General features: G+C 59.2%; 7 protein-coding genes across 7 annotated transcripts; 3 read left to right on the top strand and 4 right to left on the bottom strand.

Annotated features, from left to right (window-relative positions):
- Positions 1–1,971: 1,971 nt before the first annotated feature.
- Positions 1,972–3,056, top strand: PLICBS_007799 (uncharacterized protein; the record flags this gene model as incomplete). Its single annotated transcript, XM_018321269.2, has 3 exons — positions 1,972–2,021; positions 2,242–2,632; positions 2,736–3,056. 3 exons carry the CDS (start codon positions 1,972–1,974, stop codon positions 3,054–3,056), a joined length of 762 nt encoding a protein of 253 aa, XP_018181166.1.
- A 601-nt stretch (positions 3,057–3,657) lies between these two features.
- Positions 3,658–6,655, top strand: PLICBS_007798 (uncharacterized protein; the record flags this gene model as incomplete). The annotated part of the gene is made up of 2 exons (XM_018321268.2): positions 3,658–5,913; positions 5,960–6,655. 2 exons carry the CDS (start codon positions 3,658–3,660, stop codon positions 6,653–6,655), a joined length of 2,952 nt encoding a protein of 983 aa, XP_018181165.2.
- A 1,700-nt stretch (positions 6,656–8,355) lies between these two features.
- On the bottom strand, positions 8,356–11,921 carry PLICBS_007797 (uncharacterized protein; the record flags this gene model as incomplete). The annotated part of the gene is made up of 4 exons (XM_018321266.2): positions 8,356–8,498; positions 8,558–9,297; positions 9,486–11,796; positions 11,876–11,921. 4 exons carry the CDS (start codon positions 11,919–11,921, stop codon positions 8,356–8,358), a joined length of 3,240 nt encoding a protein of 1,079 aa, XP_018181163.2.
- A 702-nt stretch (positions 11,922–12,623) lies between these two features.
- Positions 12,624–13,151, bottom strand: PLICBS_007796 (uncharacterized protein; the record flags this gene model as incomplete). Its single annotated transcript, XM_018321265.1, has 1 exon — positions 12,624–13,151. The coding sequence occupies one exon, from the start codon at positions 13,149–13,151 to the stop codon at positions 12,624–12,626; it is 528 nt and encodes a 175-aa protein (XP_018181162.1).
- Positions 13,152–14,488: 1,337 nt separating this feature from the next.
- Positions 14,489–15,335, top strand: PLICBS_007795 (uncharacterized protein; the record flags this gene model as incomplete). Its single annotated transcript, XM_018321264.1, has 3 exons — positions 14,489–14,519; positions 14,642–14,800; positions 14,866–15,335. The coding sequence occupies 3 exons, from the start codon at positions 14,489–14,491 to the stop codon at positions 15,333–15,335; spliced, it is 660 nt and encodes a 219-aa protein (XP_018181161.1).
- Positions 15,336–15,637: 302 nt separating this feature from the next.
- On the bottom strand, positions 15,638–18,156 carry PLICBS_007794 (uncharacterized protein; the record flags this gene model as incomplete). The annotated part of the gene is made up of 2 exons (XM_065601245.1): positions 15,638–15,979; positions 16,546–18,156. 2 exons carry the CDS (start codon positions 18,154–18,156, stop codon positions 15,638–15,640), a joined length of 1,953 nt encoding a protein of 650 aa, XP_065457317.1.
- A 937-nt stretch (positions 18,157–19,093) lies between these two features.
- PLICBS_007793 (uncharacterized protein) lies at positions 19,094–19,671 on the bottom strand (the record flags this gene model as incomplete). Its single annotated transcript, XM_065601244.1, has 2 exons — positions 19,094–19,325; positions 19,376–19,671. 2 exons carry the CDS (start codon positions 19,669–19,671, stop codon positions 19,094–19,096), a joined length of 528 nt encoding a protein of 175 aa, XP_065457316.1.
- Positions 19,672–19,932: the final 261 nt, after the last annotated feature.

Raw genomic sequence — 19,932 nt, 5'->3', positions numbered from 1 at the left:
CATCGGGATATCCGAAGCGTCGTATTTCGTAAGGACATCTCTGATGTGATGCACGCACGCACACCATCGACACACACCATCGAATCAAGCTCAATAAGGTTCTGCAGGCTCGGTTCGGTTCGGTTCGGCACGTGTAAGGCTGTAACGCATTCGGCCCAATGGCGACAATGCTTCGTTCCTGGCCTGTGGCGCTCTTGTTTCGAGGAAGCGCCATGGTCTGTCGCTGCGATCGCAGAGAACCGATCCCTCACTACTCCCCGTACCGTGATATCCAAGACGGGAGTTACTACGTAGATGGCTAAGTGAGACTGACATGCGCTTGTTGCGACGAACCTGATTTAAGCATCCAGTATGAGCAAGTCAGATGCTTAATATGCTTAAAGCCTTTTGGCAGCTCCTGCTGCTCGGAATGGAAATACGACTGGCATTTGACGGTGTTATCAGCATGTGTGAAACTGGTGACCCATTCACTCAATGTGCTGGCTTTGGGGTCTGAGTTGACAATTCTTCCAACTGATCTGTCAAAGACCCAAGCAAGCACACAAAGTAGATCTACAAGGGATGCCATTCCCCCGGGTTTATAGGCGTCGCGAGCTCGAAGTTGACACGCCTTGGTTCCGTGTGCTTCCAGTCGGCAGTCAGTCGCCTGCGCGTACAGCGTTTTCTATATAATCGCTGCATCAAGGCCATTGGGTGGTCTACGGAGTACTAGAGCCGCAGGTAGGCACGCGGTGGAGAGTCAACAAAACTTCAAGACCCGCACCGGCGTTCTCGAGGCTGAATGGGATTGGGGCAGGGTAAACGGATAGAGCGGACTGCCCCCAGCGCCCGATGGGCACCAGAAATGCTCGTTGAGGCTTTAGCCGGGCCGCAACTCGACTGAAGACCGGCCAGCGGAGCTTGTAGCTCGTGGACGCAAGCCAATGCCACCAGTCCTCCTCTGCGCCTTCTGGTGCAGCACCCGGCTTCCTGCTCCCCGGGAATGTGCAAGAAGAATGCCAGAGAGCGCATATAGACAGAAACAGATTCCAAAGCAGCTTACGCCAAGGTCGAGCGCCTCACTGCCCTCGATTGAAAACCTGGTTGTCCAGCGGTGCGGCTGGCTCGCAAAGCCCTAACTCCGGAATGTCCTTGCAGCAGGTGCGAAGTTCGGAAGGAATTCCCACCAACTGGACCACCACCAGGGTCCGAAGTTGGCTTGCTGACGCAGGGACTCGGGGTTCCGGGGGGTCCACGGGCTCGTGCGCTCGGGTTCCACGGGCAGAAGGTCCGTGGAGAGGCGGCGCCGGGGGGGGGGGGGGGGGGGGGGGGAACGTGCCGGGGCGACGGGCCAGGCCGATTGATGACAATTCTCACGGGCGTGCCAGCGCCGCGGCTGAGCCTCGCTTGCAGTCGAACCAGACATGGGAGAGAGAGAGAGAGCAGCAGGCTGCAGGATCAGTTTGGCGCGTATACGTTTTTTTTTCTTACAGTTTCCCCTGTCACGGTGGCGGGTCGTAGTGGGCTGCGTGGGTTGCGCGAACGAAATGTGCCGAAGGAGGGGCACGTTTTTTGCATCATCCATCCCACGGATGATGGATCATGGAACCTGGACAACTCCGCAATTGATGGCGTTCGGGCCCGAGAGCGGCGTTGCGGCGGCGGCAGCAGTAGGAGGAGCAGCAGCCGCAGATGCTGCGGTGCCAAACTTGACTAACCGCTTGTTTATCCATCCATCCATACAGTGTCGTTGCGCGCGGGCTCGCTGCCGAGATTGGGGCCATGACGGCATGGTCCCCGAAAAGTGAGACCCCGCCGGGCCGTAGCGCAGCTTGGACATGGGATTCGGTGCAATAAATATTAAAACGTTGGGCGTCTGGCGTTTTGCCTTCGATCGACTGGAGAGCTTCACCCGAGCTTCATCGACAGCGTACAACTCTTGCCCGTCACATCGACAGCACATAGTCACCACAGACACAATCACCGAACACAATGTCGTCCAACCCTCCCGGCTCGTGCTGCAGCGTCGGCACCCTCTTTGAGTGAGTCGCGAGACCTCCATGCCCATCCGCCGTGGGGTTCTGCAGTCAAGTGGAATGAATGGTGATGCCCCCCTGCCCCGCGCCGCAGCTGGCTGTTGTAACAGTGCGGGCGGGCAGCGCTTCACCACCACTCACCCCGACCACAGCGACATGCCCGAGAACCGAGCGCCGCAAACCTCCTTGACGGCGAGCGCACAGCTGACGTCGCACAACTCAACAGGGGCACGCCCACCGGCCAGGACATCAAGATTGGCGACAACAAGCAAATCGACGCCTACGTGGCCAAGGCGCCCGAGAGCAAGGCGCGCGCGGGCGCCGGCATCCTCTACATCCCCGACGTCATCGGCATCTGGCAGAACAGCAAGCTCATGGCCGACAGCTTTGCCGCCAGCGGCTACACGACGCTCATCATCGACCCCTTCAACGGCGACCCCGTGCCGCTCAACAACAAGGGGCCCTTTGACTTTATGAAGTGGCTCAACGAGGGCTCCGACGGCAAGAACCCGCACACCACCGCGCAGGTCGACCCCATTGTCGTGGCGGGCATCAAGGCCCTGCGCGAGCTGGGCGTCGACAAGATTGCCGCCGTGGGCTACTGCTTCGGCGCCAAGGTGCGTTTGCCGCTATTCGTCTTCTTCTTCTTCTTCTCCTTCTCCTCCGTTGTTATCGTGTCGTGTTTGGCGGCTGACTGACTGACTGCTTGCAAAACACCAGTACGTCGTCCGCCACTACAAGAGCGGCATCGCCGCCGGCTTCCTCGCCCACCCGTCCTTCGTCACCGAGGAGGAGCTCGCCGCCATCGAGGGCCCGCTGTCCATCGCCGCCGCCGAGACCGACTCCATCTTCCCGGCCGACAAGCGCCACAAGAGCGAGGAGATTCTCATCAAGACGGGCAAGCCCTACCAGATCAACCTGTACAGCGGCGTCGAGCACGGCTTCGCCGTCCGCGGCAAGCTCGACGTCCAGGTCCAGAAGTTTGCCAAGGAGCAGGCCTTCCGGCAGGCCGTGACGTGGTTCGACGCCTTCCTGGCGTGACTACCTGGCGGCGGCGGCGGCGAGGGCCGGGAGCGACTGGCGGCCAAGGTGTAGCGCGCGTACGGAGTACTTGAGACGGAGGAGATACCTTGACTACGAAAAGTGCAAAGTAGCAGCAATTGAAATGAAAAACTCAAGCCAAAGGTGTTTGTTGATGAGCGAAGGCGCCTCAACCTTGGTAGTGCTGGGTAGAGAAATGACCCAGCGGAGTATTTTGGATCCTCTGTGGACGAATGTCAATGCCGCCTGCGGCACGTCAAAAATCCAATCCCGCCCCGGCGGGTCGGGGGTGCCTGGCAGTTCCCGCCCGTTACTTACGGGGCCACCGGCTGCCACACACGGTGAAACAGCGTCTGGGCCAGTGCTGCGAACCACCCCGCACCCCCCTGTAAGCCACCCCGACCACCTGCCCCGGTGACAGGGATCAGCCGCTGCTGCGCCGTCCATGACCTCAACAGAAACCTGTCGTCTGCATCCGCCCTTGCTTGACGACCAAACGACGACGACGACGACGCTCTTGGGCCAACCGACCGACGCTGCGCGCTGCTCTCCCGACTCGCACCGCATCTACGAGGCCCAGAATGGTCGAGCAAGCGCTGTGATGGCACCCTCCGCGGACCCCATCAATCCCCAGCATGGCCCGTCCTTCGAGCCCTTCAACCGCGGAGGCCCGACGACCATGAATGGCATCAACGGCGTCAACGGCGGCTCACACGACCACGCCCACGGCCCCGCGACGCCGGCTAATGGCTCGAAAAGGGTCGACAGCCCCGGCCGGGGGCGCTCGCAGTCGGCGGCCGAGTCTGGGCCTGTGCGCGCAGACAAAGACCACAGGACCGACGACCGCTCTGAACACGTACACTCGACACGCAAGAGAGGCGCCAGCGGTCCCGTCAAGAAGACGCTGAGCCATGATAATGTCCAGAGGCTCTCCGCTGCCGAGATGCAGGAGCTGACGAGTTCCCCGGACTCGCTGCCCATTGCGCCCGCGCCGCAACCGCTCTCCATCGAGCAACAAGACCTCGGCTCGCCGTCCCTCGAGATGCGCCTGGACTTTCGCCAACACGCTCGCCAGCTATATCCCGATGGCGATGCTACGGCGAACGGAGTACCTGTCGAGTCGAGAGCTGGAAGGGGCTACTGGAAGTTCGACGACAGCGCCCGTCGGCCGCTACATGCGCCAAGGACAGTGTCCACTCCGCCGACGACGAGGATCCAACCTGCAGATGGGACACCGTATTCGTCTTCGCCCAGGCGCTTCTCGTTCAATCCCTCTCCGCGGCCGCCTCCGTTGAGCTTGAACGGCGATGGCCCGAATGGCTTCCTCGCCGCCCACATGCCGCCTCCCGCGATACAGTCCGCATCTCCAAGCCTCGCCAGCCAACAGCCTGCCCCGGCACCCAGTCCTGCCCGGGGCTCGCGTCCGCCGTCGCCAATCCCCGCAATGATACCCCTTCCTCCCATGTCTCTCCCGACTCACCTGCAGCTCGAACTCGCGGCGCAGCGGCCGAGCCCGCTCTATATCCACCACTCCCATTCGAACGATATTCCCTACGAGTCCAGCTCCGAAAAGTTTGAACGCCTGAAGAACGTGCTGCTCCTGCCTCCGTACCTCGAGCGGGTGCTCAACTTTGGAGCGCTCGCCTGCCTGGACGCCTGGCTCTACACCTTTACGATCCTGCCCGTCAGATTCATCATGGCGTTGGCGATATTGATCCGCTGGTGGGGCTACGTTGTCGGCAAGGAGACCATGTGGCTCGTGGGATACGTCTGGTACGGTCTGGGCCGTCTGTGGCGACGAGGACGCCATGACCAGTCTCGCAGGCCGAGCAACGCCTCGGAAGGCGATCGTTCGCGGAGCAGAAGCCGGGTCAGGGAGCTGCACGTGGACACCGACACGAAGACTCCTAATCCCCGCGAGCGAAGTCTGCAAACGCGAAGGGAGCTGCACGCAGATGGCGCAAGTGAGACGCTCAAGTCTCCTGTCCCTACGCGCGACCCCGGTCCCAAAACCGGCGCCTTTCGCCACCGAAGGACAAAGTCGACGCCGTCGAGCTTGTCCGCTTTTCACAAAGCCGACCTGCTGCAGGGTGCAGTCATCATATGCAGTTCCCTGGCGCTCATGACGCTCGATGCCAGCCGCATGTACCACTTTATCCGCGCGCAATCGGCCATCAAGCTGTACGTGATTTACAACATCCTCGAGGTCGGAGACCGGCTCCTGTCGGCTCTGGGACAGGACATTCTCGAGTGCCTATTCAGCTCGGAGACACTCTCGCGGAACGCGTCGGGCCGGTCCAAGGTTCTGTTGCCCCTAGGCATGTTCATGCTTGCCTTGGCATACAACTGCCTGCACTCGATTGCGCTCTACTACCAGGTCATCACACTCAACGTGGCCGTCAACTCCTACTCCAATGCTCTCCTTACCCTGCTGTTGTCCAACCAATTTGTCGAGATCAAGAGCACCGTCTTCAAGCGGTTTGAAAAGGACAATCTGTTCCAGCTCACGTGCGCCGACATTGTGGAGCGCTTCCACCTGTGGATCATGCTCTTGATCATTGGCATGCGGAACGTCGTCGAGGTCGGTGGGCTCTCTGTGCCTGGGGCCGGACTCGATTCGACCTATGACGACGCCGGACCAGTGCCGCTGCACCCGCCGTCCATCCTCCCGCACAGCTTTACGGTCCTGCCGTCTTGGCTCATGTCGGGCGAGGTGCTGTCGCCGTTCTTGATCGTGGTGGGGAGCGAGATGCTCGTGGATAGCATCAAGCACGCCTACGTGACCAAGTTCAACAACATCAAGCCGACGTTTTACAGCCGGACGCTCGATATCCTGTGCAAAGACTACTACACCAACGTAAGTGCTGCCCACTCTAAAGTTGCGATCCTTCTAACGAATGCAGGCGTTTGTGACTCCATCATTGACACGGCGTCTGGGACTGGCGGTGATTCCGTTGTCATGCTTGTTCATTCGAGCCTCCATCCAGACGTACCACATGTTTCTGTCGACGCACATCCCCATGCCGTTGCCGCAGTCTACGCAGACATCCCTCACCGAGGAGTCGGCGACACCCTCGTCGCCCGCCATGATGGCCGCCCTCAACCGCTTCGACTCCCTCATCAGGGACTCGCTCGGGCGCGCCACGTACGGCTACCCGTACGGCTCGCCGCTCAACTCGCGGTCCTGGTACTCCTGGACGTCGGACGACTTCATTGCAGCGCTCACCATGGTGGTAGTCTTCTTCATCGCGTTCCTCGTGCTGCTCATCCTCAAGCTGCTGCTGGGCATGCTGCTGCTCAAGTACGCGCGCAACCGCTACGTCAAGATGAAGCACAAGGAGCAGCTCGTCGCGCGCGGCGCCGCGGCGCCCGAGTCGTACGATGCGCTGGGCCGGCGTGTCGGCGGCCGCGGCGAGGTAGAGGTCTCGGACGACAAGCAGCGCTGGATCCACGCCGATAAGACGGAGGGCCTGCGCGGCGGAAAGGGTCCTGGCGGAAAGAGGCCAGCGGGTGGCGGCGCGGACGACAAGGGCAAGAAGCAAGAGGGAGAGTATCAGGGCGTCTTTCGGTATGAAATGGTTGCGAAGCGCATTTGGTAGGCGTTTGTTTTTCGTCGTTTTCTGTCATCGTTACATGATAGAGCGGGTCTGCATGCATGTATGGTAGTGTACGGTAGTGTACCACGGCATTGGTATGTTGCATTTGCATTTTGCACTCGCTCCCGGCAGTACTTCAGATGTCATGCCATCAACCTACCTAGTTGACCAGAACCAGTGCTGGTTAGCAGACTCGACATACCCTGCGGTGTCCAAGGCCCAGTGCCTTGGTGTTGGTCGTCGTCTCCATCATCGTTTCCGTGGGGGTGGATCGCCACCAAAATCTCACCCCTGCTTCAATTAGACCCAGCTAGGCCATCGCCGAGAGCCTCAAAATTTCACACCCGACCTCCATCCATCCATCATCCAGTCTCCCTTCTCCCTCTCAACGCCTTCACATTCGTTCGCTTCGCCCTTTCATCTTTATTTCACGGGGCTTGCCGCCATTCTCCCCCCCCCCCCAATTCCGGAGCAGCAGCAGCAGCAAACAACAGCGTGCTGCGTCGGGGAAAAGAAGAAGTCCATTCGTTACCTCGCAGACATTTTTTCGTTCTTCGCCTTCTAGATAGGTAGATCCCGCGCACGCCAGACTCCCAGGCGTGACGACCACTCGCGGGGACCGAGAAATATGCGGCGGCTTCTCCTCCAGTCATCGCCATCCCCACGGCCATCACCACTACCGCCGCCGGTTGCGCTGTCAACACTCATCACCCTCCTCTCCCTCGCGACCCTCACCACAGCCCGCCGCTCCGCCTCCCTCCCCAAACTCGCCTCCCTCACACTCTTCTCCGACCCGCACTGCTCCTCCCCGCTCTTCATCAACGACGCCGTCATCGGGCCCGACTTCTGCTCCGCGCCGCTCTCCCCCCACTCTTCCTCCTCATCCTCCATACCAGCCGACACCACCATCCAGAGCTACATCCTCACGCAGCGCCCCTTCTGCGCCAACGGCAGCCTCGCAGACATTGTCATCTACGCGGACGTGCAGGAAGTGGACCCCACCGCGGCGTGGTATGCAAAGGAGTATACCTGTAGCGGCGGAGGGGTGCGGATTGTAGACCGGCCTGGGGATGGGGGGGATTGGGACGCGGAGCAGGAGGCGGAGGGGAGGGGGCAGCGGTGTGTGAGCGTGCCGGGGGGAGGAGGGAGGGGGGTGGGTGTTATTTGTGATGGGTTTGAGGGCGATGGGAGGGGGGTGGGGGGAGTGTCGAGCATTGAGACGGTGTCGATGTCGTCGGCGACGACGTCCTCGCGGTCGTCTACCAAGCTGGAGTTGCCGACGCTGAGTGCTGCGCCTTCGGCGGCGCACACGGCTTCGTCTGGCACTCCGTCGGCCGAGGGCCAGAGTACGTCGACGCCATCCTCGTCAGGAGGCAAGACTGCCACCAGCGGAGAGCCGTCTCCTACCTCTTCAGTTCCTGCTACAGTCCCAACAGCGGCGGCACCGGAGGTGGGACATCATCTGGGCCTGGCTCTACTCAGCACGATCCTGGCGCTCTATACCGTAATCTAATACCAGGGCAATGCCCCTTTACACATTCAATCAACTGGCGCAACGTTGTTTCAACAGACAGTGATTCGCTTCTCTATTATACTCATCCTTAGGTATCTCATCTCACCCGCCGTATATGTGTAGCTCATCATGTGTATTCGTGTCATCATGTCCTCATCGCTGCACATGGAGCAGCCCTCACGCGAGGCTGCTACTTCCTCAGCATCTGCACCGTCCGCTGCAGCATCTCCCGGGTATCTTGCTCCAGCTGCTCCTCCGGCGGGCTCAGCACCTTCTCGAAGATGCCCATCAGCTGTGGTGTCAGCTGCTGGACGGTCTCGTTGCCTTGCTCATCTGCGCCTTGTTAGCGGGTCTATACTTTCTGCCTGGTGGAACTTCAGGGTTAGACTTACAGAGCTTGTAGATGTTCTGGTAGATGGGCGCATTCTCCTCGTAGTCCTCGGTCAAGGGGAGGATGTTGACAATGGCTGGCAGCGCCTCGGCGACGAAGCCATTGTCGGCGTGCTTCATCATCATGCGGGACAGGCAGCCGGCGACGTTGTCGGTCATGCGCATCTCCTTCTGGTCGAGCAGGGGCTCCAGCTTCTCCCAAAGCTGCGGGTACAAGGGCAGCGTCTTGCTCGTCTCGTTGGAGTTGAGAATCAGCATGCCCATTGCGTACGCGGCGTTGGACTTGGTCAGAGGATCGTGGTCGCCAAGGCGGCGGCCGAGGGCCTGGCCGAGGGAGTCAGTGAACGGCGAAATTGCCTCACCAGTGAACTTGACAATCTCGGCGATGGTTCCCACGGCCGTGGAGCGGTGCAGGTCCTCGGTGGAGCTGGCCAGCTTGAGAACGGGCTTCTCGAAGATCTTCCACAGCTCGCCGAAGGCGCCGCCGAGGGCCGCGGAGAGGCCGATGACGACGTCGAGAGCAGTGTCAATGACAAGCCAGTCGTACTCGGACGAGCCGCCGTCGACCTCCTGCTCCTCCTCCTCGTCGCCCAGGTCCTGCTGGCAGGGGTGCGAGCGGGTGACGATCAGGGTGACCACCGAAACGAGCTCCTGGAGGAAGCCATCCTTGACAGCAATGATGGCAGGGCCGCAGGCCTTGAGGGTGGCAGCCACGTTGCGGTTGATGTCGGTAATGACGGATCTGTTTGTGTCAGCCTCATGGCCACGAGAACTGTATCAAACAATAATAGGCGTGGGGTAGCAATATCAGGAGTAGATTAGACGCTTTCTCAGCAACCACAATGTGTGTCTGAGTGAGCTGGGTATAACGCAAGGTATTCATCATGTAAAAGAAAAAACGAGCAGAAGGAAATGAGAGTGTCAACGTACCGTTCGCTGTCGTTGGTCCAGATCTCCATGGTGGCCTTGTACAGAGCCTCGCCAAGCTTGGCAATGGAGGGAGGGGGCGTGGGGTTGGGGGGAATGCCAGCCTGCCACTTCACGCCGGCGCTCTCCTCCCACACCTGGAAGACGCGAGCATAGGTGCGCCACAGGGTGGAAATGGCGGTCTTGCGGCAGCCTTCGTAGGTGTGCTCGGCGAAAGGAACAACCTTATCGATAACCTGAGCGGCATACGTCTCGAGGTTGCTGCTGTTGCAAGAGTTGGAGATGACGTCGCCGAGGACGTCGAGGGCGATCTCCTGCTCCAGAGCAATAGCCGTGGTGGCACCGAGATCATCGAGGTCCTCCAGGTCATCCCAGTCATCCTCGCCTCCGGTGGCAATGGTAAGGTCGTCCTCGGTCTCGGGAGCCTTGACGCGAACTCGCTTGCCACCGACAACGACGGCGCTGTCTCCGAGCTGGCTCGGGTCGATGCCGGGCAGGTCAATCTCCTCCTCCTCAAGCTCCAGGGACGCAAAGATGCCCTTGAAGACGCCGTCGAGGAAATGATCAAACTGCTCGCGGTAGACCTTGGAAAGGTTGGACCACAGAATGAAGCTAGTCTCCTTGAGTCTGGCGTTGTCAAGGCCCAGCGCCTCTTCGCTGGCCTTCATCAACTCCATGACGTAGGGCTGGAAGGACTCGGGCCCGACAGCCAGGGCAATGCGGCCCAAGCTGTCGCAGGTGGAGCTTCTCAGGTCCATGGCCTCGTCGTTGTCCTTGATCATGACAAACTTGCCGAGGGCCTTCATGACACCCTCGAAGTAGGGCTCGAAGGACTTCTCCATGGACGAAGCAATGGCACCAATGGCGGAGGCGGCAGCGGCCTTGACACCATAGTCCTCGTGGTCAAGAAGCTTGACCATGGGGCCAATCAAGTTGGGACCGTAGGAAGCCATGATCTTGGTGTCGATGCCGTCGCCAAAGGTGTCGAGGGCACCGCAGGCGCAACGGATGATAGCCGTGTTCTTCTTGTCCGCGGGGCCCTGGGAGGCAGCCTCGAGGTTCTTGAGGACGGCCGAGATGATTTGCTCGTGGTGAGACACCATCTCATCGGCCATCTCCTCAGCGAGGTGGATCACACCAACCAGCGCGGCGTGCCTGACCTGGCCGTTGGAGTCGCACAGGAGGTTGATGACGGTGGGCAGCAGAGGCTGCAGCTGGGTGGAAATGAAGTCGGGAGCGCCCTCGGCAGCGTTGCCAAGAGCCAGCATGGCAGCCATGCGGAAGCCAGGGTCCTCGTGAGTGGCGAACGAGGGGAACTGCTCCAGGAGAGGCACGACGACCTGGCGAGGGGGGAGCTCGCTGGCCAGCGTGTCGATGAGGCTGATGGCGGTGCGGGCGGGGGTCATATCTTCATCGTCATCGTCGGTGTCGAGCGCCGTCACGATGTGCATGGCCTTGACCATGAGCTCAGCGCCCATATCGCGCATGGCCTGGATCTTCATGCGGCGGTAACGCACGCACTGAATCAGGAAGCCAAGCGCCTGAGTGCGGGCGTCGTCCTCGGCGTGGTTGTTGGAAGCGAGCCCAATCATGAACTGCAGCAGGTCGCGGAGGTGGACGGCGAGGATCGACGAGTCGTACGCCAGGAAGGAGTGGAAGACCTCGAAGATGACCTTGTAGCTCTCCTCATCGCCGGCCTCAACAGTAGCCTTGAGAATGTTGACCATGTGGGGCAGGAAGCTCTGCAGGGCCTGCAGGGCCTGGGCGTCCTCTTCGGGCTCGACGATCATGAGGATGGCGCCAATGGCCTGGACGATGTTGATGCGGACCTCCTTGCTGTCAGGGTCCTCGATGCGGGACTGGAAGAGCTGGAGCAGCTGGTGAGTGTGGTCGCTGAAGTGGGTGGGGTCGTCCTCGAGCATGGAGAAGAGGATGTACGAGCCAACCTCACGGGCGGTCACATTGTCGCTGTTGTTGAGGGGCAGGAGCTGCTTCAGGAACTCGTCTCCCTCGCCGGCCTCCATGTCCATGCCGACGATGCCGGCGACGAGGCGGGCCAGGGAATGACGGGTGCTGGACGAGGACTCCTTGAGGGCGCCCTCGACGAGGTGGGTGCGGGCAAGCGGCTTCTTGTCCTGGGCCGTCTTCTCCCAGTGCCTGGGCACCAGGCGGAGGGCCTGGACCGAGGCGGCCTTGCGAACGCCGCCATCGGGGTGGGTGAGGGCGATCTCGATGAGCAGGATCAGCGACTCGGTCTTGGAGTAGTAGTTCTTCTGGAGGTCGGCAGTGACGGCCTTGACCTGTTCCGTGTTGGCTGGAGAGGAAGAGGTCAGTCGAGGGAGCTCGAGGGAGGCCTGGCAAGGGAGGCGGGGTCTGGTAAGGAAAGCACTTACGAACTTGGCTGGCCTGCAGCAGCTGCGCGAGCTTGTCCTTGTCCATCTTGTCGCTTTGGCTGCCCGGAGCACTGGCGACGCGAATGGGTATCGTGAAGGAGAGTGGTGAAGGAGAGAGAAGGGGGGAAGGAGCGGAAAATTGACAATTTTATGCGCTCGCCGGCGCCAGAATTTTTTTTTCTGCGTGTCCTGGCTCAGGCTGTCGACGCGCGAGCCCCTCATCGAGCGGGGCAAGCTCCAGGGTGCGTGTGGGCGGGCGGCGTGAGTGAGCACTTGTTAGTGGTTCGGCGGGCCACCACGGCGCACGGCTTAAGATTTCCAAGGTTCCAAGGTCGCGCGCCCAGCACCCCGGATGCTCGAGGTACCTGACCTCCATAGCAAAGCGCGCTGGGCTGGACCCTTGTTTTGGTAGGTAATGTTACCTTTGTTCTAGGAGCACAAAGCACTCGCCTCTCCGCCGTGAAGAAGCCCCCTCCATTGCGGGTTCCGGGAAGCGCGAGGGCAGCCCGCCAGAGCTCGACATCCACCCGTCAATCGCCCGTCAAGGCTTCCCTCGAGAAATGCAGTACCGAGACGCCTGGTTGGCAAGCAGGGCCTCTGACGTGGCCGCGCCGCCCACCCCCCCATCCATCCATCCTTTCGCTTGGCGGCCCAGCCTGCCCAGCGGGTAATGTTGTGTTGGTCAACCGATTCATACCAGCAGTCGACACCTTGCCAAAGCCCGTCCCGCCCAGCGATGGGCCGGGCCCTACTTGGGGAGACACAGCGCGGAGCCCACCGGGAGCGGATTGCAGACGGCGCCCGTGTTGCGCTCCAGAAGCTCGGGGACGCTGATGCCCCTGCTGTCGGCGATGCCCCAGCACGTATCGCCGACCTTGACTATGTATGCCTCGGTGTCGATGCCGCACTTGACTTGGGCCTTTTCCTGCTCCGACGACGCCGTCCAGTGGAGGTACCAGAACAGCAGCAGCAGGGACAGGCCGATGAGGACGCCAAAGTTGAGCAGCGGCATCATCTCGTGTCGCCAGGACATGCTGGAATGCTTCTGCTGCTGCTCGCCGTCGGAAACGAGAAAGGGCTCCGTGTCGTCATCGCCGTAGGCGGGCGCGTCGCCGACTCGCGTCAGCTGGCCGTACTGGCATCCGGGGGCGCTCTCCCAGTAGCTGCCGTCGGCGTCCTGGAACGTGTACACTTGGGTGTCGGCGTCGTATCCGACCCGCGACATGCCCTCGGGGAGCCGTTCCTCGTCGGTGTCGTAGTGCGAGAAGCGCGACATTTCGAGGCGATTTGGGAGTCAACTTTGTACGACGGGGTTGAAATGATATGGATGATTGCAGAAAGGCCGCGAAGAAGTAAATGTTGGAGGAAGCAGGGAGGGTTTGCTCGTGTGCTCGGAAACCGCGGTCTTGCAGCAGGCCGAGGGCCTCTGGCGTGACGGGGGGCCGGCTGACGTAGCCACCGGAATGGGGGCCAACCCGGTAGCTGTGAGGCGTAGCTGTGAGTCTCGGACAGCGGCAGGTCTCAGGCGGCGGTGGCTCAGTCAAGCCAGTGCCTCGATTCGAACAGGGGGTGGGACCACCACTGGAAGCACAGCCAGCAACACATCCAGTCTCTGCATTTTAGGCTCGCCGTCTCTCGTATTGCTTCCAGGCGACATGGAAATCAAGGATCCGGGACACGAGTCTTCATTTATTCCAACATGGAATCAACGGCCTGCCGTGCACGCGTCCAGACCGCGTCTGAGATGCTTTCCGAGGCCGCTGTGGATCCCCGGCCGGGCTGCAGGCGGCATTCCGGGGGACGCAAAGTCTCCACCCGGCACCAGCTCCGGTGGCAACGGACGGAGTGTGCCGCGTATATACCACTCTGGGCGGTACCTCATGCTCTTACGGGTCATTTCGCGGTTGATCGTGTCGGGTTTGCATACGAGCGAAGATGACCCTAGCTCCAACGTCAGCTTCCTGGACATTGCTATATAGTGCACAGTACATGTATAAAGCTGGACCCGTCGAAGCAAGCTTCACACGCCTTGACTAGTATAGGGGCAGGTCGATAAGTAGAATAGGCTAGAATCTATTCGCTATTCAAGCACATCCTCTAATACTTGGGCCTACCTTACTTAGTATACTATATGCGGTCGTGTTGCCTTTCCATGCTTCACGGTCTGACAAGTTGACGCCAGAAGCAGACCGGGACCAAACATGAAGTTTACCTCATCTCTTCTCTCGTCCTGCTGTTATGTTTCCGAAACTCCGGAAGGTTCTGAGTTTCGTTCTATTATTTGTGTAAACTTTCCCTTGACGTAGCCCAAAAACGCACCTCGAATGTCCACGGAACGAATGGCCCTGTCCTAACCGTACACATATGCATCCCACGCTACATGCGCAATGCTAAGCAACGGGTTGAACCATTATTCAGGCACTGAACTGACTGGACTGGATTTGGCTCTATGGTACTAGCACTCGTCCCGCAGAGCATGATTGAACGGGCTGGGGCCTTTGTCTAACACGGCTCCGATCGCCAGCCGTCCATCATACGTACAGCACACAACTATCCAGACTACACAAAGGTTCTGCCAGCATACCGCCCAGGTTCAAGAAAGATTCCTCGACTATGGGTTCAGAATTAAGGATAAAATCACCGGGTACGCCGAAATACCAGCAATTCCAATGTTATGGCACTGCCGTCTCTCTGACCCTACCCCCTATATGTATCCACCTCAGTCGCTGGGCCGAAGCCTCGTTATGCTACTGACACACCTTCTAGCCAGCATCTTGGTCATCGCCTACGGTATCGATCCGACAGAAGCATGGGGAGCCGTACGTCATGGCAGTAGGGTCAAGGTTAAGGGCGTCTCGATGCGTTACCAACAACTTGGCCCGGGCGTCTTCACCGGTGTGCCTATTTCCAAGTGGAACAAAAAGAGTATTGTCAACTTTCTCTGCTCGCTTTCTGTTACGACTCAGTCCCGCTAACAGTCTTACATCTAGCCAACGTACCTCTCAACACAGTGTCAAACTATGAGAAGCGCAGCCTCAGCGACTTCGCCTCCAGGCTGCGTGGGAACCAGTTGAAGAAACAATGCCGCGTCGTGTACAACTGCGTCAAGGACGCCAGCAAGGTCACCATAGCGGCCGGCTACACCGGCTGGGTCGCTGCCGCGGAGAGGGCCAAGCCGGCGGGCCAGAGCCTGATGCAGTTCCTCAACCAACCCTTCTGGGCCAACGCGGGTGGAGTCGCCATCGCGGGCATGATCTCTGGCGGGGTACTCAAGGCAGCGTCATGTAGCAAGTCAAACAACGAGGCTGACATCATCAAGGCTGTTGTTGCGGAGGCGCTTCGCGCGAGCCCGGGCGCGGACAAAATTGAGGTTACGGTTGGGGGCCCCTACGGAACGTGGAATGTGGTTATTGCGGCGACGGAGAGGGACCACTATCCTCCTCCAACTTGCAGACGATGAGAAGAAGCTTGGTTGATCTCAATTGGCTGGTAACGTAGGGAGTTTGAGGTGGCATCATTGCATTGGATACCCGTTTGGAAATATACACTGGCAGCAATGCCGTACACGCCGCAAACCCTTTTTTTACTAGCAAGAAACTGCCAAAGTGTCAACAGTAGTGGCTAGGGCAGCATCTGTTGACTGTACTTTGCGTAATGTAATGGATAATGAGTGGAACAGTCGTAAAATGCGCCAACGTATCATCTGCACAGCTCTTACGGCCATCAGAAACGGTAGGCTCATGTAGCAACGCTGAATCCAATCTATTTCCCAGTGCGCTCGCGATGCGAGCATCCAGGCCAACAGCACGGCCGGCGCTTGCCCTCATTCAGCTCCTCAACTGTGCGGCGAATCCTGCGCTCGCGGGTGCTCGCCTGCTTCGCGTCGCTGACCCAGCAGATGAACTCGTTGCGCGCCAACACCGTGATGTCCAGCCAGACAGCTTTGGCGGTCTCGTCGTCCATGAGAGCCGCGGCGAGGTCAGCGGGCAGGTCGTGGACCTTGCCTCCTGGCAGAGTCGTCTTTGTGGCCATGTTGCCTGGCTGTGACTGAGTTTCTCTTATAGGAAGAGTGTAGTGTCTATTGAATGAGGGGCTAAGGACGGCCTGCTCGGAGGTCAGCGTCATGGCTTTTCTCGTAAATGGGCATGGATAAATACCTGTACGAATACGCATTACATGTACTTCGAAAGTCTGAATGCAGTCAATATGGCGACGATCAGATTGCACCTCCTCCCCTCTCAGGGCGAGCACGCGAGGTCACAAACGCGTGAGGGGTGTTGGTACAAAGCCCCCATGAGACGGCACTTTCTCAGACCGACAGATCGTGGGAGTTTATGTACTTCGTCGCCTGTGCCTAAATGTGGTGTGGCGTTTTAGGTCCACTGCTCCCCGCGTCAACGCCGGACGAACTCGGCCCCATGCTGACCATGGCGGTCCCTGTGACACAACCCCGAACGTGAATAAACACCAGCCTCAACTTTGTTGTTCTTCACGGTCTTGCGGCTCCAGTGCCTTTTGCAGCAGCAGAGCATGTCTCACCAAGGGTCCCTTCTGTTCTCAGCATTGGCGTTTGCTCAGCAGTGGGCCATTGTGGCAACGATCCCGCGCAGCTCGAGGTCCTGTGGACAGTTGCCGCTATCACCAGCCGACCATATGCTCGTCAGACTCACGTAGTGACGGAGTTGAGCCACCTCATCAGGAAGCGTCGCGTCGTCCCCAGAATGTGAACTGCCCTCAATGCATTCCATGACACGTGCGCTCACAGCCTCAAAGCGCTGTGCCAAAAGCCTGCCCTTGTCCCAGCGCTCGCTGAGCACCCGCAGAATGGCCATGACGTGCTGCAAGGCCTTCCACAGGTCCGCCTGTCGCACAATCAGACTCTCGCCGTCAGGACTCTCCCCGTCAGGGGTATAAAACAGCTTCCAGAAGGCATGGAGAATAGCCAGCCCCGACCAGTACGCCTTTTCGCAGGCAATCTGAACGTAGAAGATGCCGTTGGAGTCGACAAGCTGACGATATAGAGTGACAAACCCGACAGCTGCATCCCACAGGCGCTTGTACTCCTGAAGTGTCCGCTCGGGCAGCAGTCGGCAAGGTCGATGCAGCAACATCATTCCCATATGCCATTCTGTCTCGACCGGGAGCTGGTTGTGTGCTGGAGAATTCTGACTCTGCCACGATCGCAACTCCTTTAAAAGATTGGAGATGACATCGTCGGTGTTCACTCCTGCGGGCGGTTTGTTCAGAGCCTCATATATCCTCGACTGCAGCTGCAATCCCCGGTATCGCTGCAAGTAGCCCTGGATGTCATCCTCGCTGGCTGTTGACTCGATGCGAAAGCAAGGAAGTTCGGCCTTGATCATGGGATCTGCTATCTCGGTCGGTCGGCCGCAGCCCATGCTCATTGAACGATCGAAAGAGTACATGCTCCACCAGAGCCTGCGGCGCGTCTCGAGAAGGCTCGGGCTGATGGACTCGATTGGACGGGGATCTTGATGCAGGCCAAGATCGATGCAGTTGCGCATCCCCACGCCGATCAAGTACCATGCGTCGAGGACTGAGGGATTAAGGGTGGCATATTGGATCAGGAAAAGTAGCGACTGGACCCCGACTATCGTGTGCGGCAGTATCGCGGCCTTGTGGTATTCGAGAGCCGCGTTGAACAGCCGCTGCGCCTGGCGAGATATGATGCTGTCGGCGCTTTGTGAGAGGCTGGAAGAAGATATGGCGAGAACTAGTAGAACGGTGAACCTGCTGTATCCGATGTCGACTGGTGGTGCCGGAGCTCGTTGACGACCTGCAGTAGCAACTACCGGCGGCTCCGTCGCGGCGGCTGGCTCGTCTGGCGGAAAGACTTGGTCAAATTGGACCCAAAATCCCTGGATGGAGAAGAACGGAAGTCGTGGGTAAACGCGGGCGATGTAATGCTTCGCCAGTTTCAGCGCCGCGTTCCACTCGGGCAGTGGAAGGTCTACAGGCTCGATTCCGCTTTCATAGGCGTCTCTGGTGGGAACAGTCTGCCCTGCGACCCCAAGAAGGACCGTCGAAAATGTAGATCCATCTCCAGTCAGAGGATATGAGGACGTGAGGGCAGGCAAGGCGGCGATGTCGGCAACTAGGGCATCCACCGAAGACTCAGGGCTTGCATCCTCAGTGTGCGACGTCTCCTGCGTCGCCACGTCCGGCTGGAGGCTTGGGGCACCTGGGGTCTTGAGCCGCGCGAGCTGGCGTTCAAGACGTTCGATGCGCTGCTGAAGGTGAGTAGGGTAATCCCGAGTCATCTGTGATCCCCTGGCCGAGAGCGAGCAAGTCGCGGAACGACCGAACTTCAAGCAGCTTCCACAAGCGGGAGCAGCACCATCACACTAGCCAAGGTAAGCGACTGCAGCCGTATCAACAAGGCTAAGGAGGCCGTGTACCTTGAGCTTCCGTCCCTTGCAGAAGGAACATGCAGAGAGGATTTGCGAGATCCGGAGCGGCGGCCGGCGTCTCGGCACATCCGCCTCGGTAGTCATGGGCCGCGGGCGTGAACCGTCCCCTACGCGACCTGCAACGAGCAACCCCTATAGTTCCGGAATCACGTTGTAGTAACTGCAAGGCATGCCTCTTTGCTGTGCATTGTCCGATGCAGTTCATCGACTGACGGTCGGCGGCCCCGCGTGGAGGCTGGAGTGAAGGGAGAATGGAGAAGGCGTGGGGCAACTCCGAGTGAGACGGCCTCGGGGTTGTTAACCGCCCACAGCGGGTCGGTCAGCAAGGGTGGACGAACGTCCCCAGCGCCTCCCGCATCCATGGAGTCATGGACCATGTCACCATGAGCCCATTGCGAGTCGCGACCAATCACCCCACCATTCACCATACCGTCAACATGCCATATTGCAGCTTTGTGTAAGTGCAGTCATCTTCCTGAATGTATTTTTATGAGTTCATTGTTTGGTGCCGCGATATTGGCCTCGAATGCACTCCACCGAGCCTCGACGTTGGGTGCGTTAGATCTCAACATTAGATGTGGTTCTATTGCGTCTTCTTTGTTCCATGTCGGCACCTGCAGCTACCTGGCAGCTACCTGCAATATGTCTGTCTCTATACATCGGATTGTACAAGAATATGTGGCCACGATCCGGTGTCGGAACGCCAAGCTATATACAAGTGAAGGCTAAATCCTTGGAATATGTGCCGGTGGTTCGTTTGTCCGACGCCTATTATGTATGATTCCACTTATCTGCAGGGTCCGTGGTGAAGCACCTCGTAATCGAAGTCGCGGCCGGGGGCAAGTGGCATCTGCAGGCTCGCAACATCGTCGCCAACAGCGGTAATCTGATGCCCGTACTTGGAGACGTCCGCCGTGTCGGCCGCGATGATGAGTCCGTTCTTGCCGCCGTTGACCCAGATGCTGTCGGTGGAGTTCGGCAACGTGATATGGACAAGGCCGGAAGCGAAGAGGACAAACCTGTCTTTGTTAGTGTCATGTCCAGCCCATTTGGTAACATGCCAACGTACTGTCGCGAGGGTGCATTGTGAAGGCCGCCGTCGAACCCGGCGGGGATTATCGAATACGACGTGGCGGAGAGGTTGCCGAGCGGCACGCCCACCGGGCCTGTCTGCGCACCCGTAGGCGACTTGAAGGTGGCATTCAGTCGCCAGCACTCAAAGGTCGAGCTTCCGCCCGTCGCACTGATGGCGGTAAGATCAAGAGGCGACCCATTCGTCGGCGACCCGCTGGTCTTTTGTTGCTGTTGCTGGCCAAGGGCAACACTCGCCAGGGCGACAATCAGAAGGCTGAGAAAACGCAACATGATGCAAAATTGGCAAATCGACAAACAACGATCTCACAATATGATGGCTTGAAATTGGACTTTGACTTGGGAGCTACCACCGAACCCTGAGCCGCACAGAGCAGGATATATATAAGTCGTGATAGGGGTGAAAAAGTAAAGCGGCATGTCTCACACACTAATTCCACCGACTGAAACCTTCTTAGGACAACTTTGGCGTGGTGTTCTGCCCTTGCATTAGCTCGCTCATCCAAACGTCACCGAGAAACTTCAGCCCGGCAG

Source organism: Purpureocillium lilacinum (assembly GCF_023168085.1).
Source record: "Purpureocillium lilacinum CBS 284.36 DNA, scaffold_5, whole genome shotgun sequence".
Taxonomy (NCBI): domain Eukaryota; kingdom Fungi; phylum Ascomycota; class Sordariomycetes; order Hypocreales; family Ophiocordycipitaceae; genus Purpureocillium; species Purpureocillium lilacinum.
Note: the sequence above shows the minus strand (reverse complement) of the source record. Positions and strands in the feature narration are given on the sequence as shown.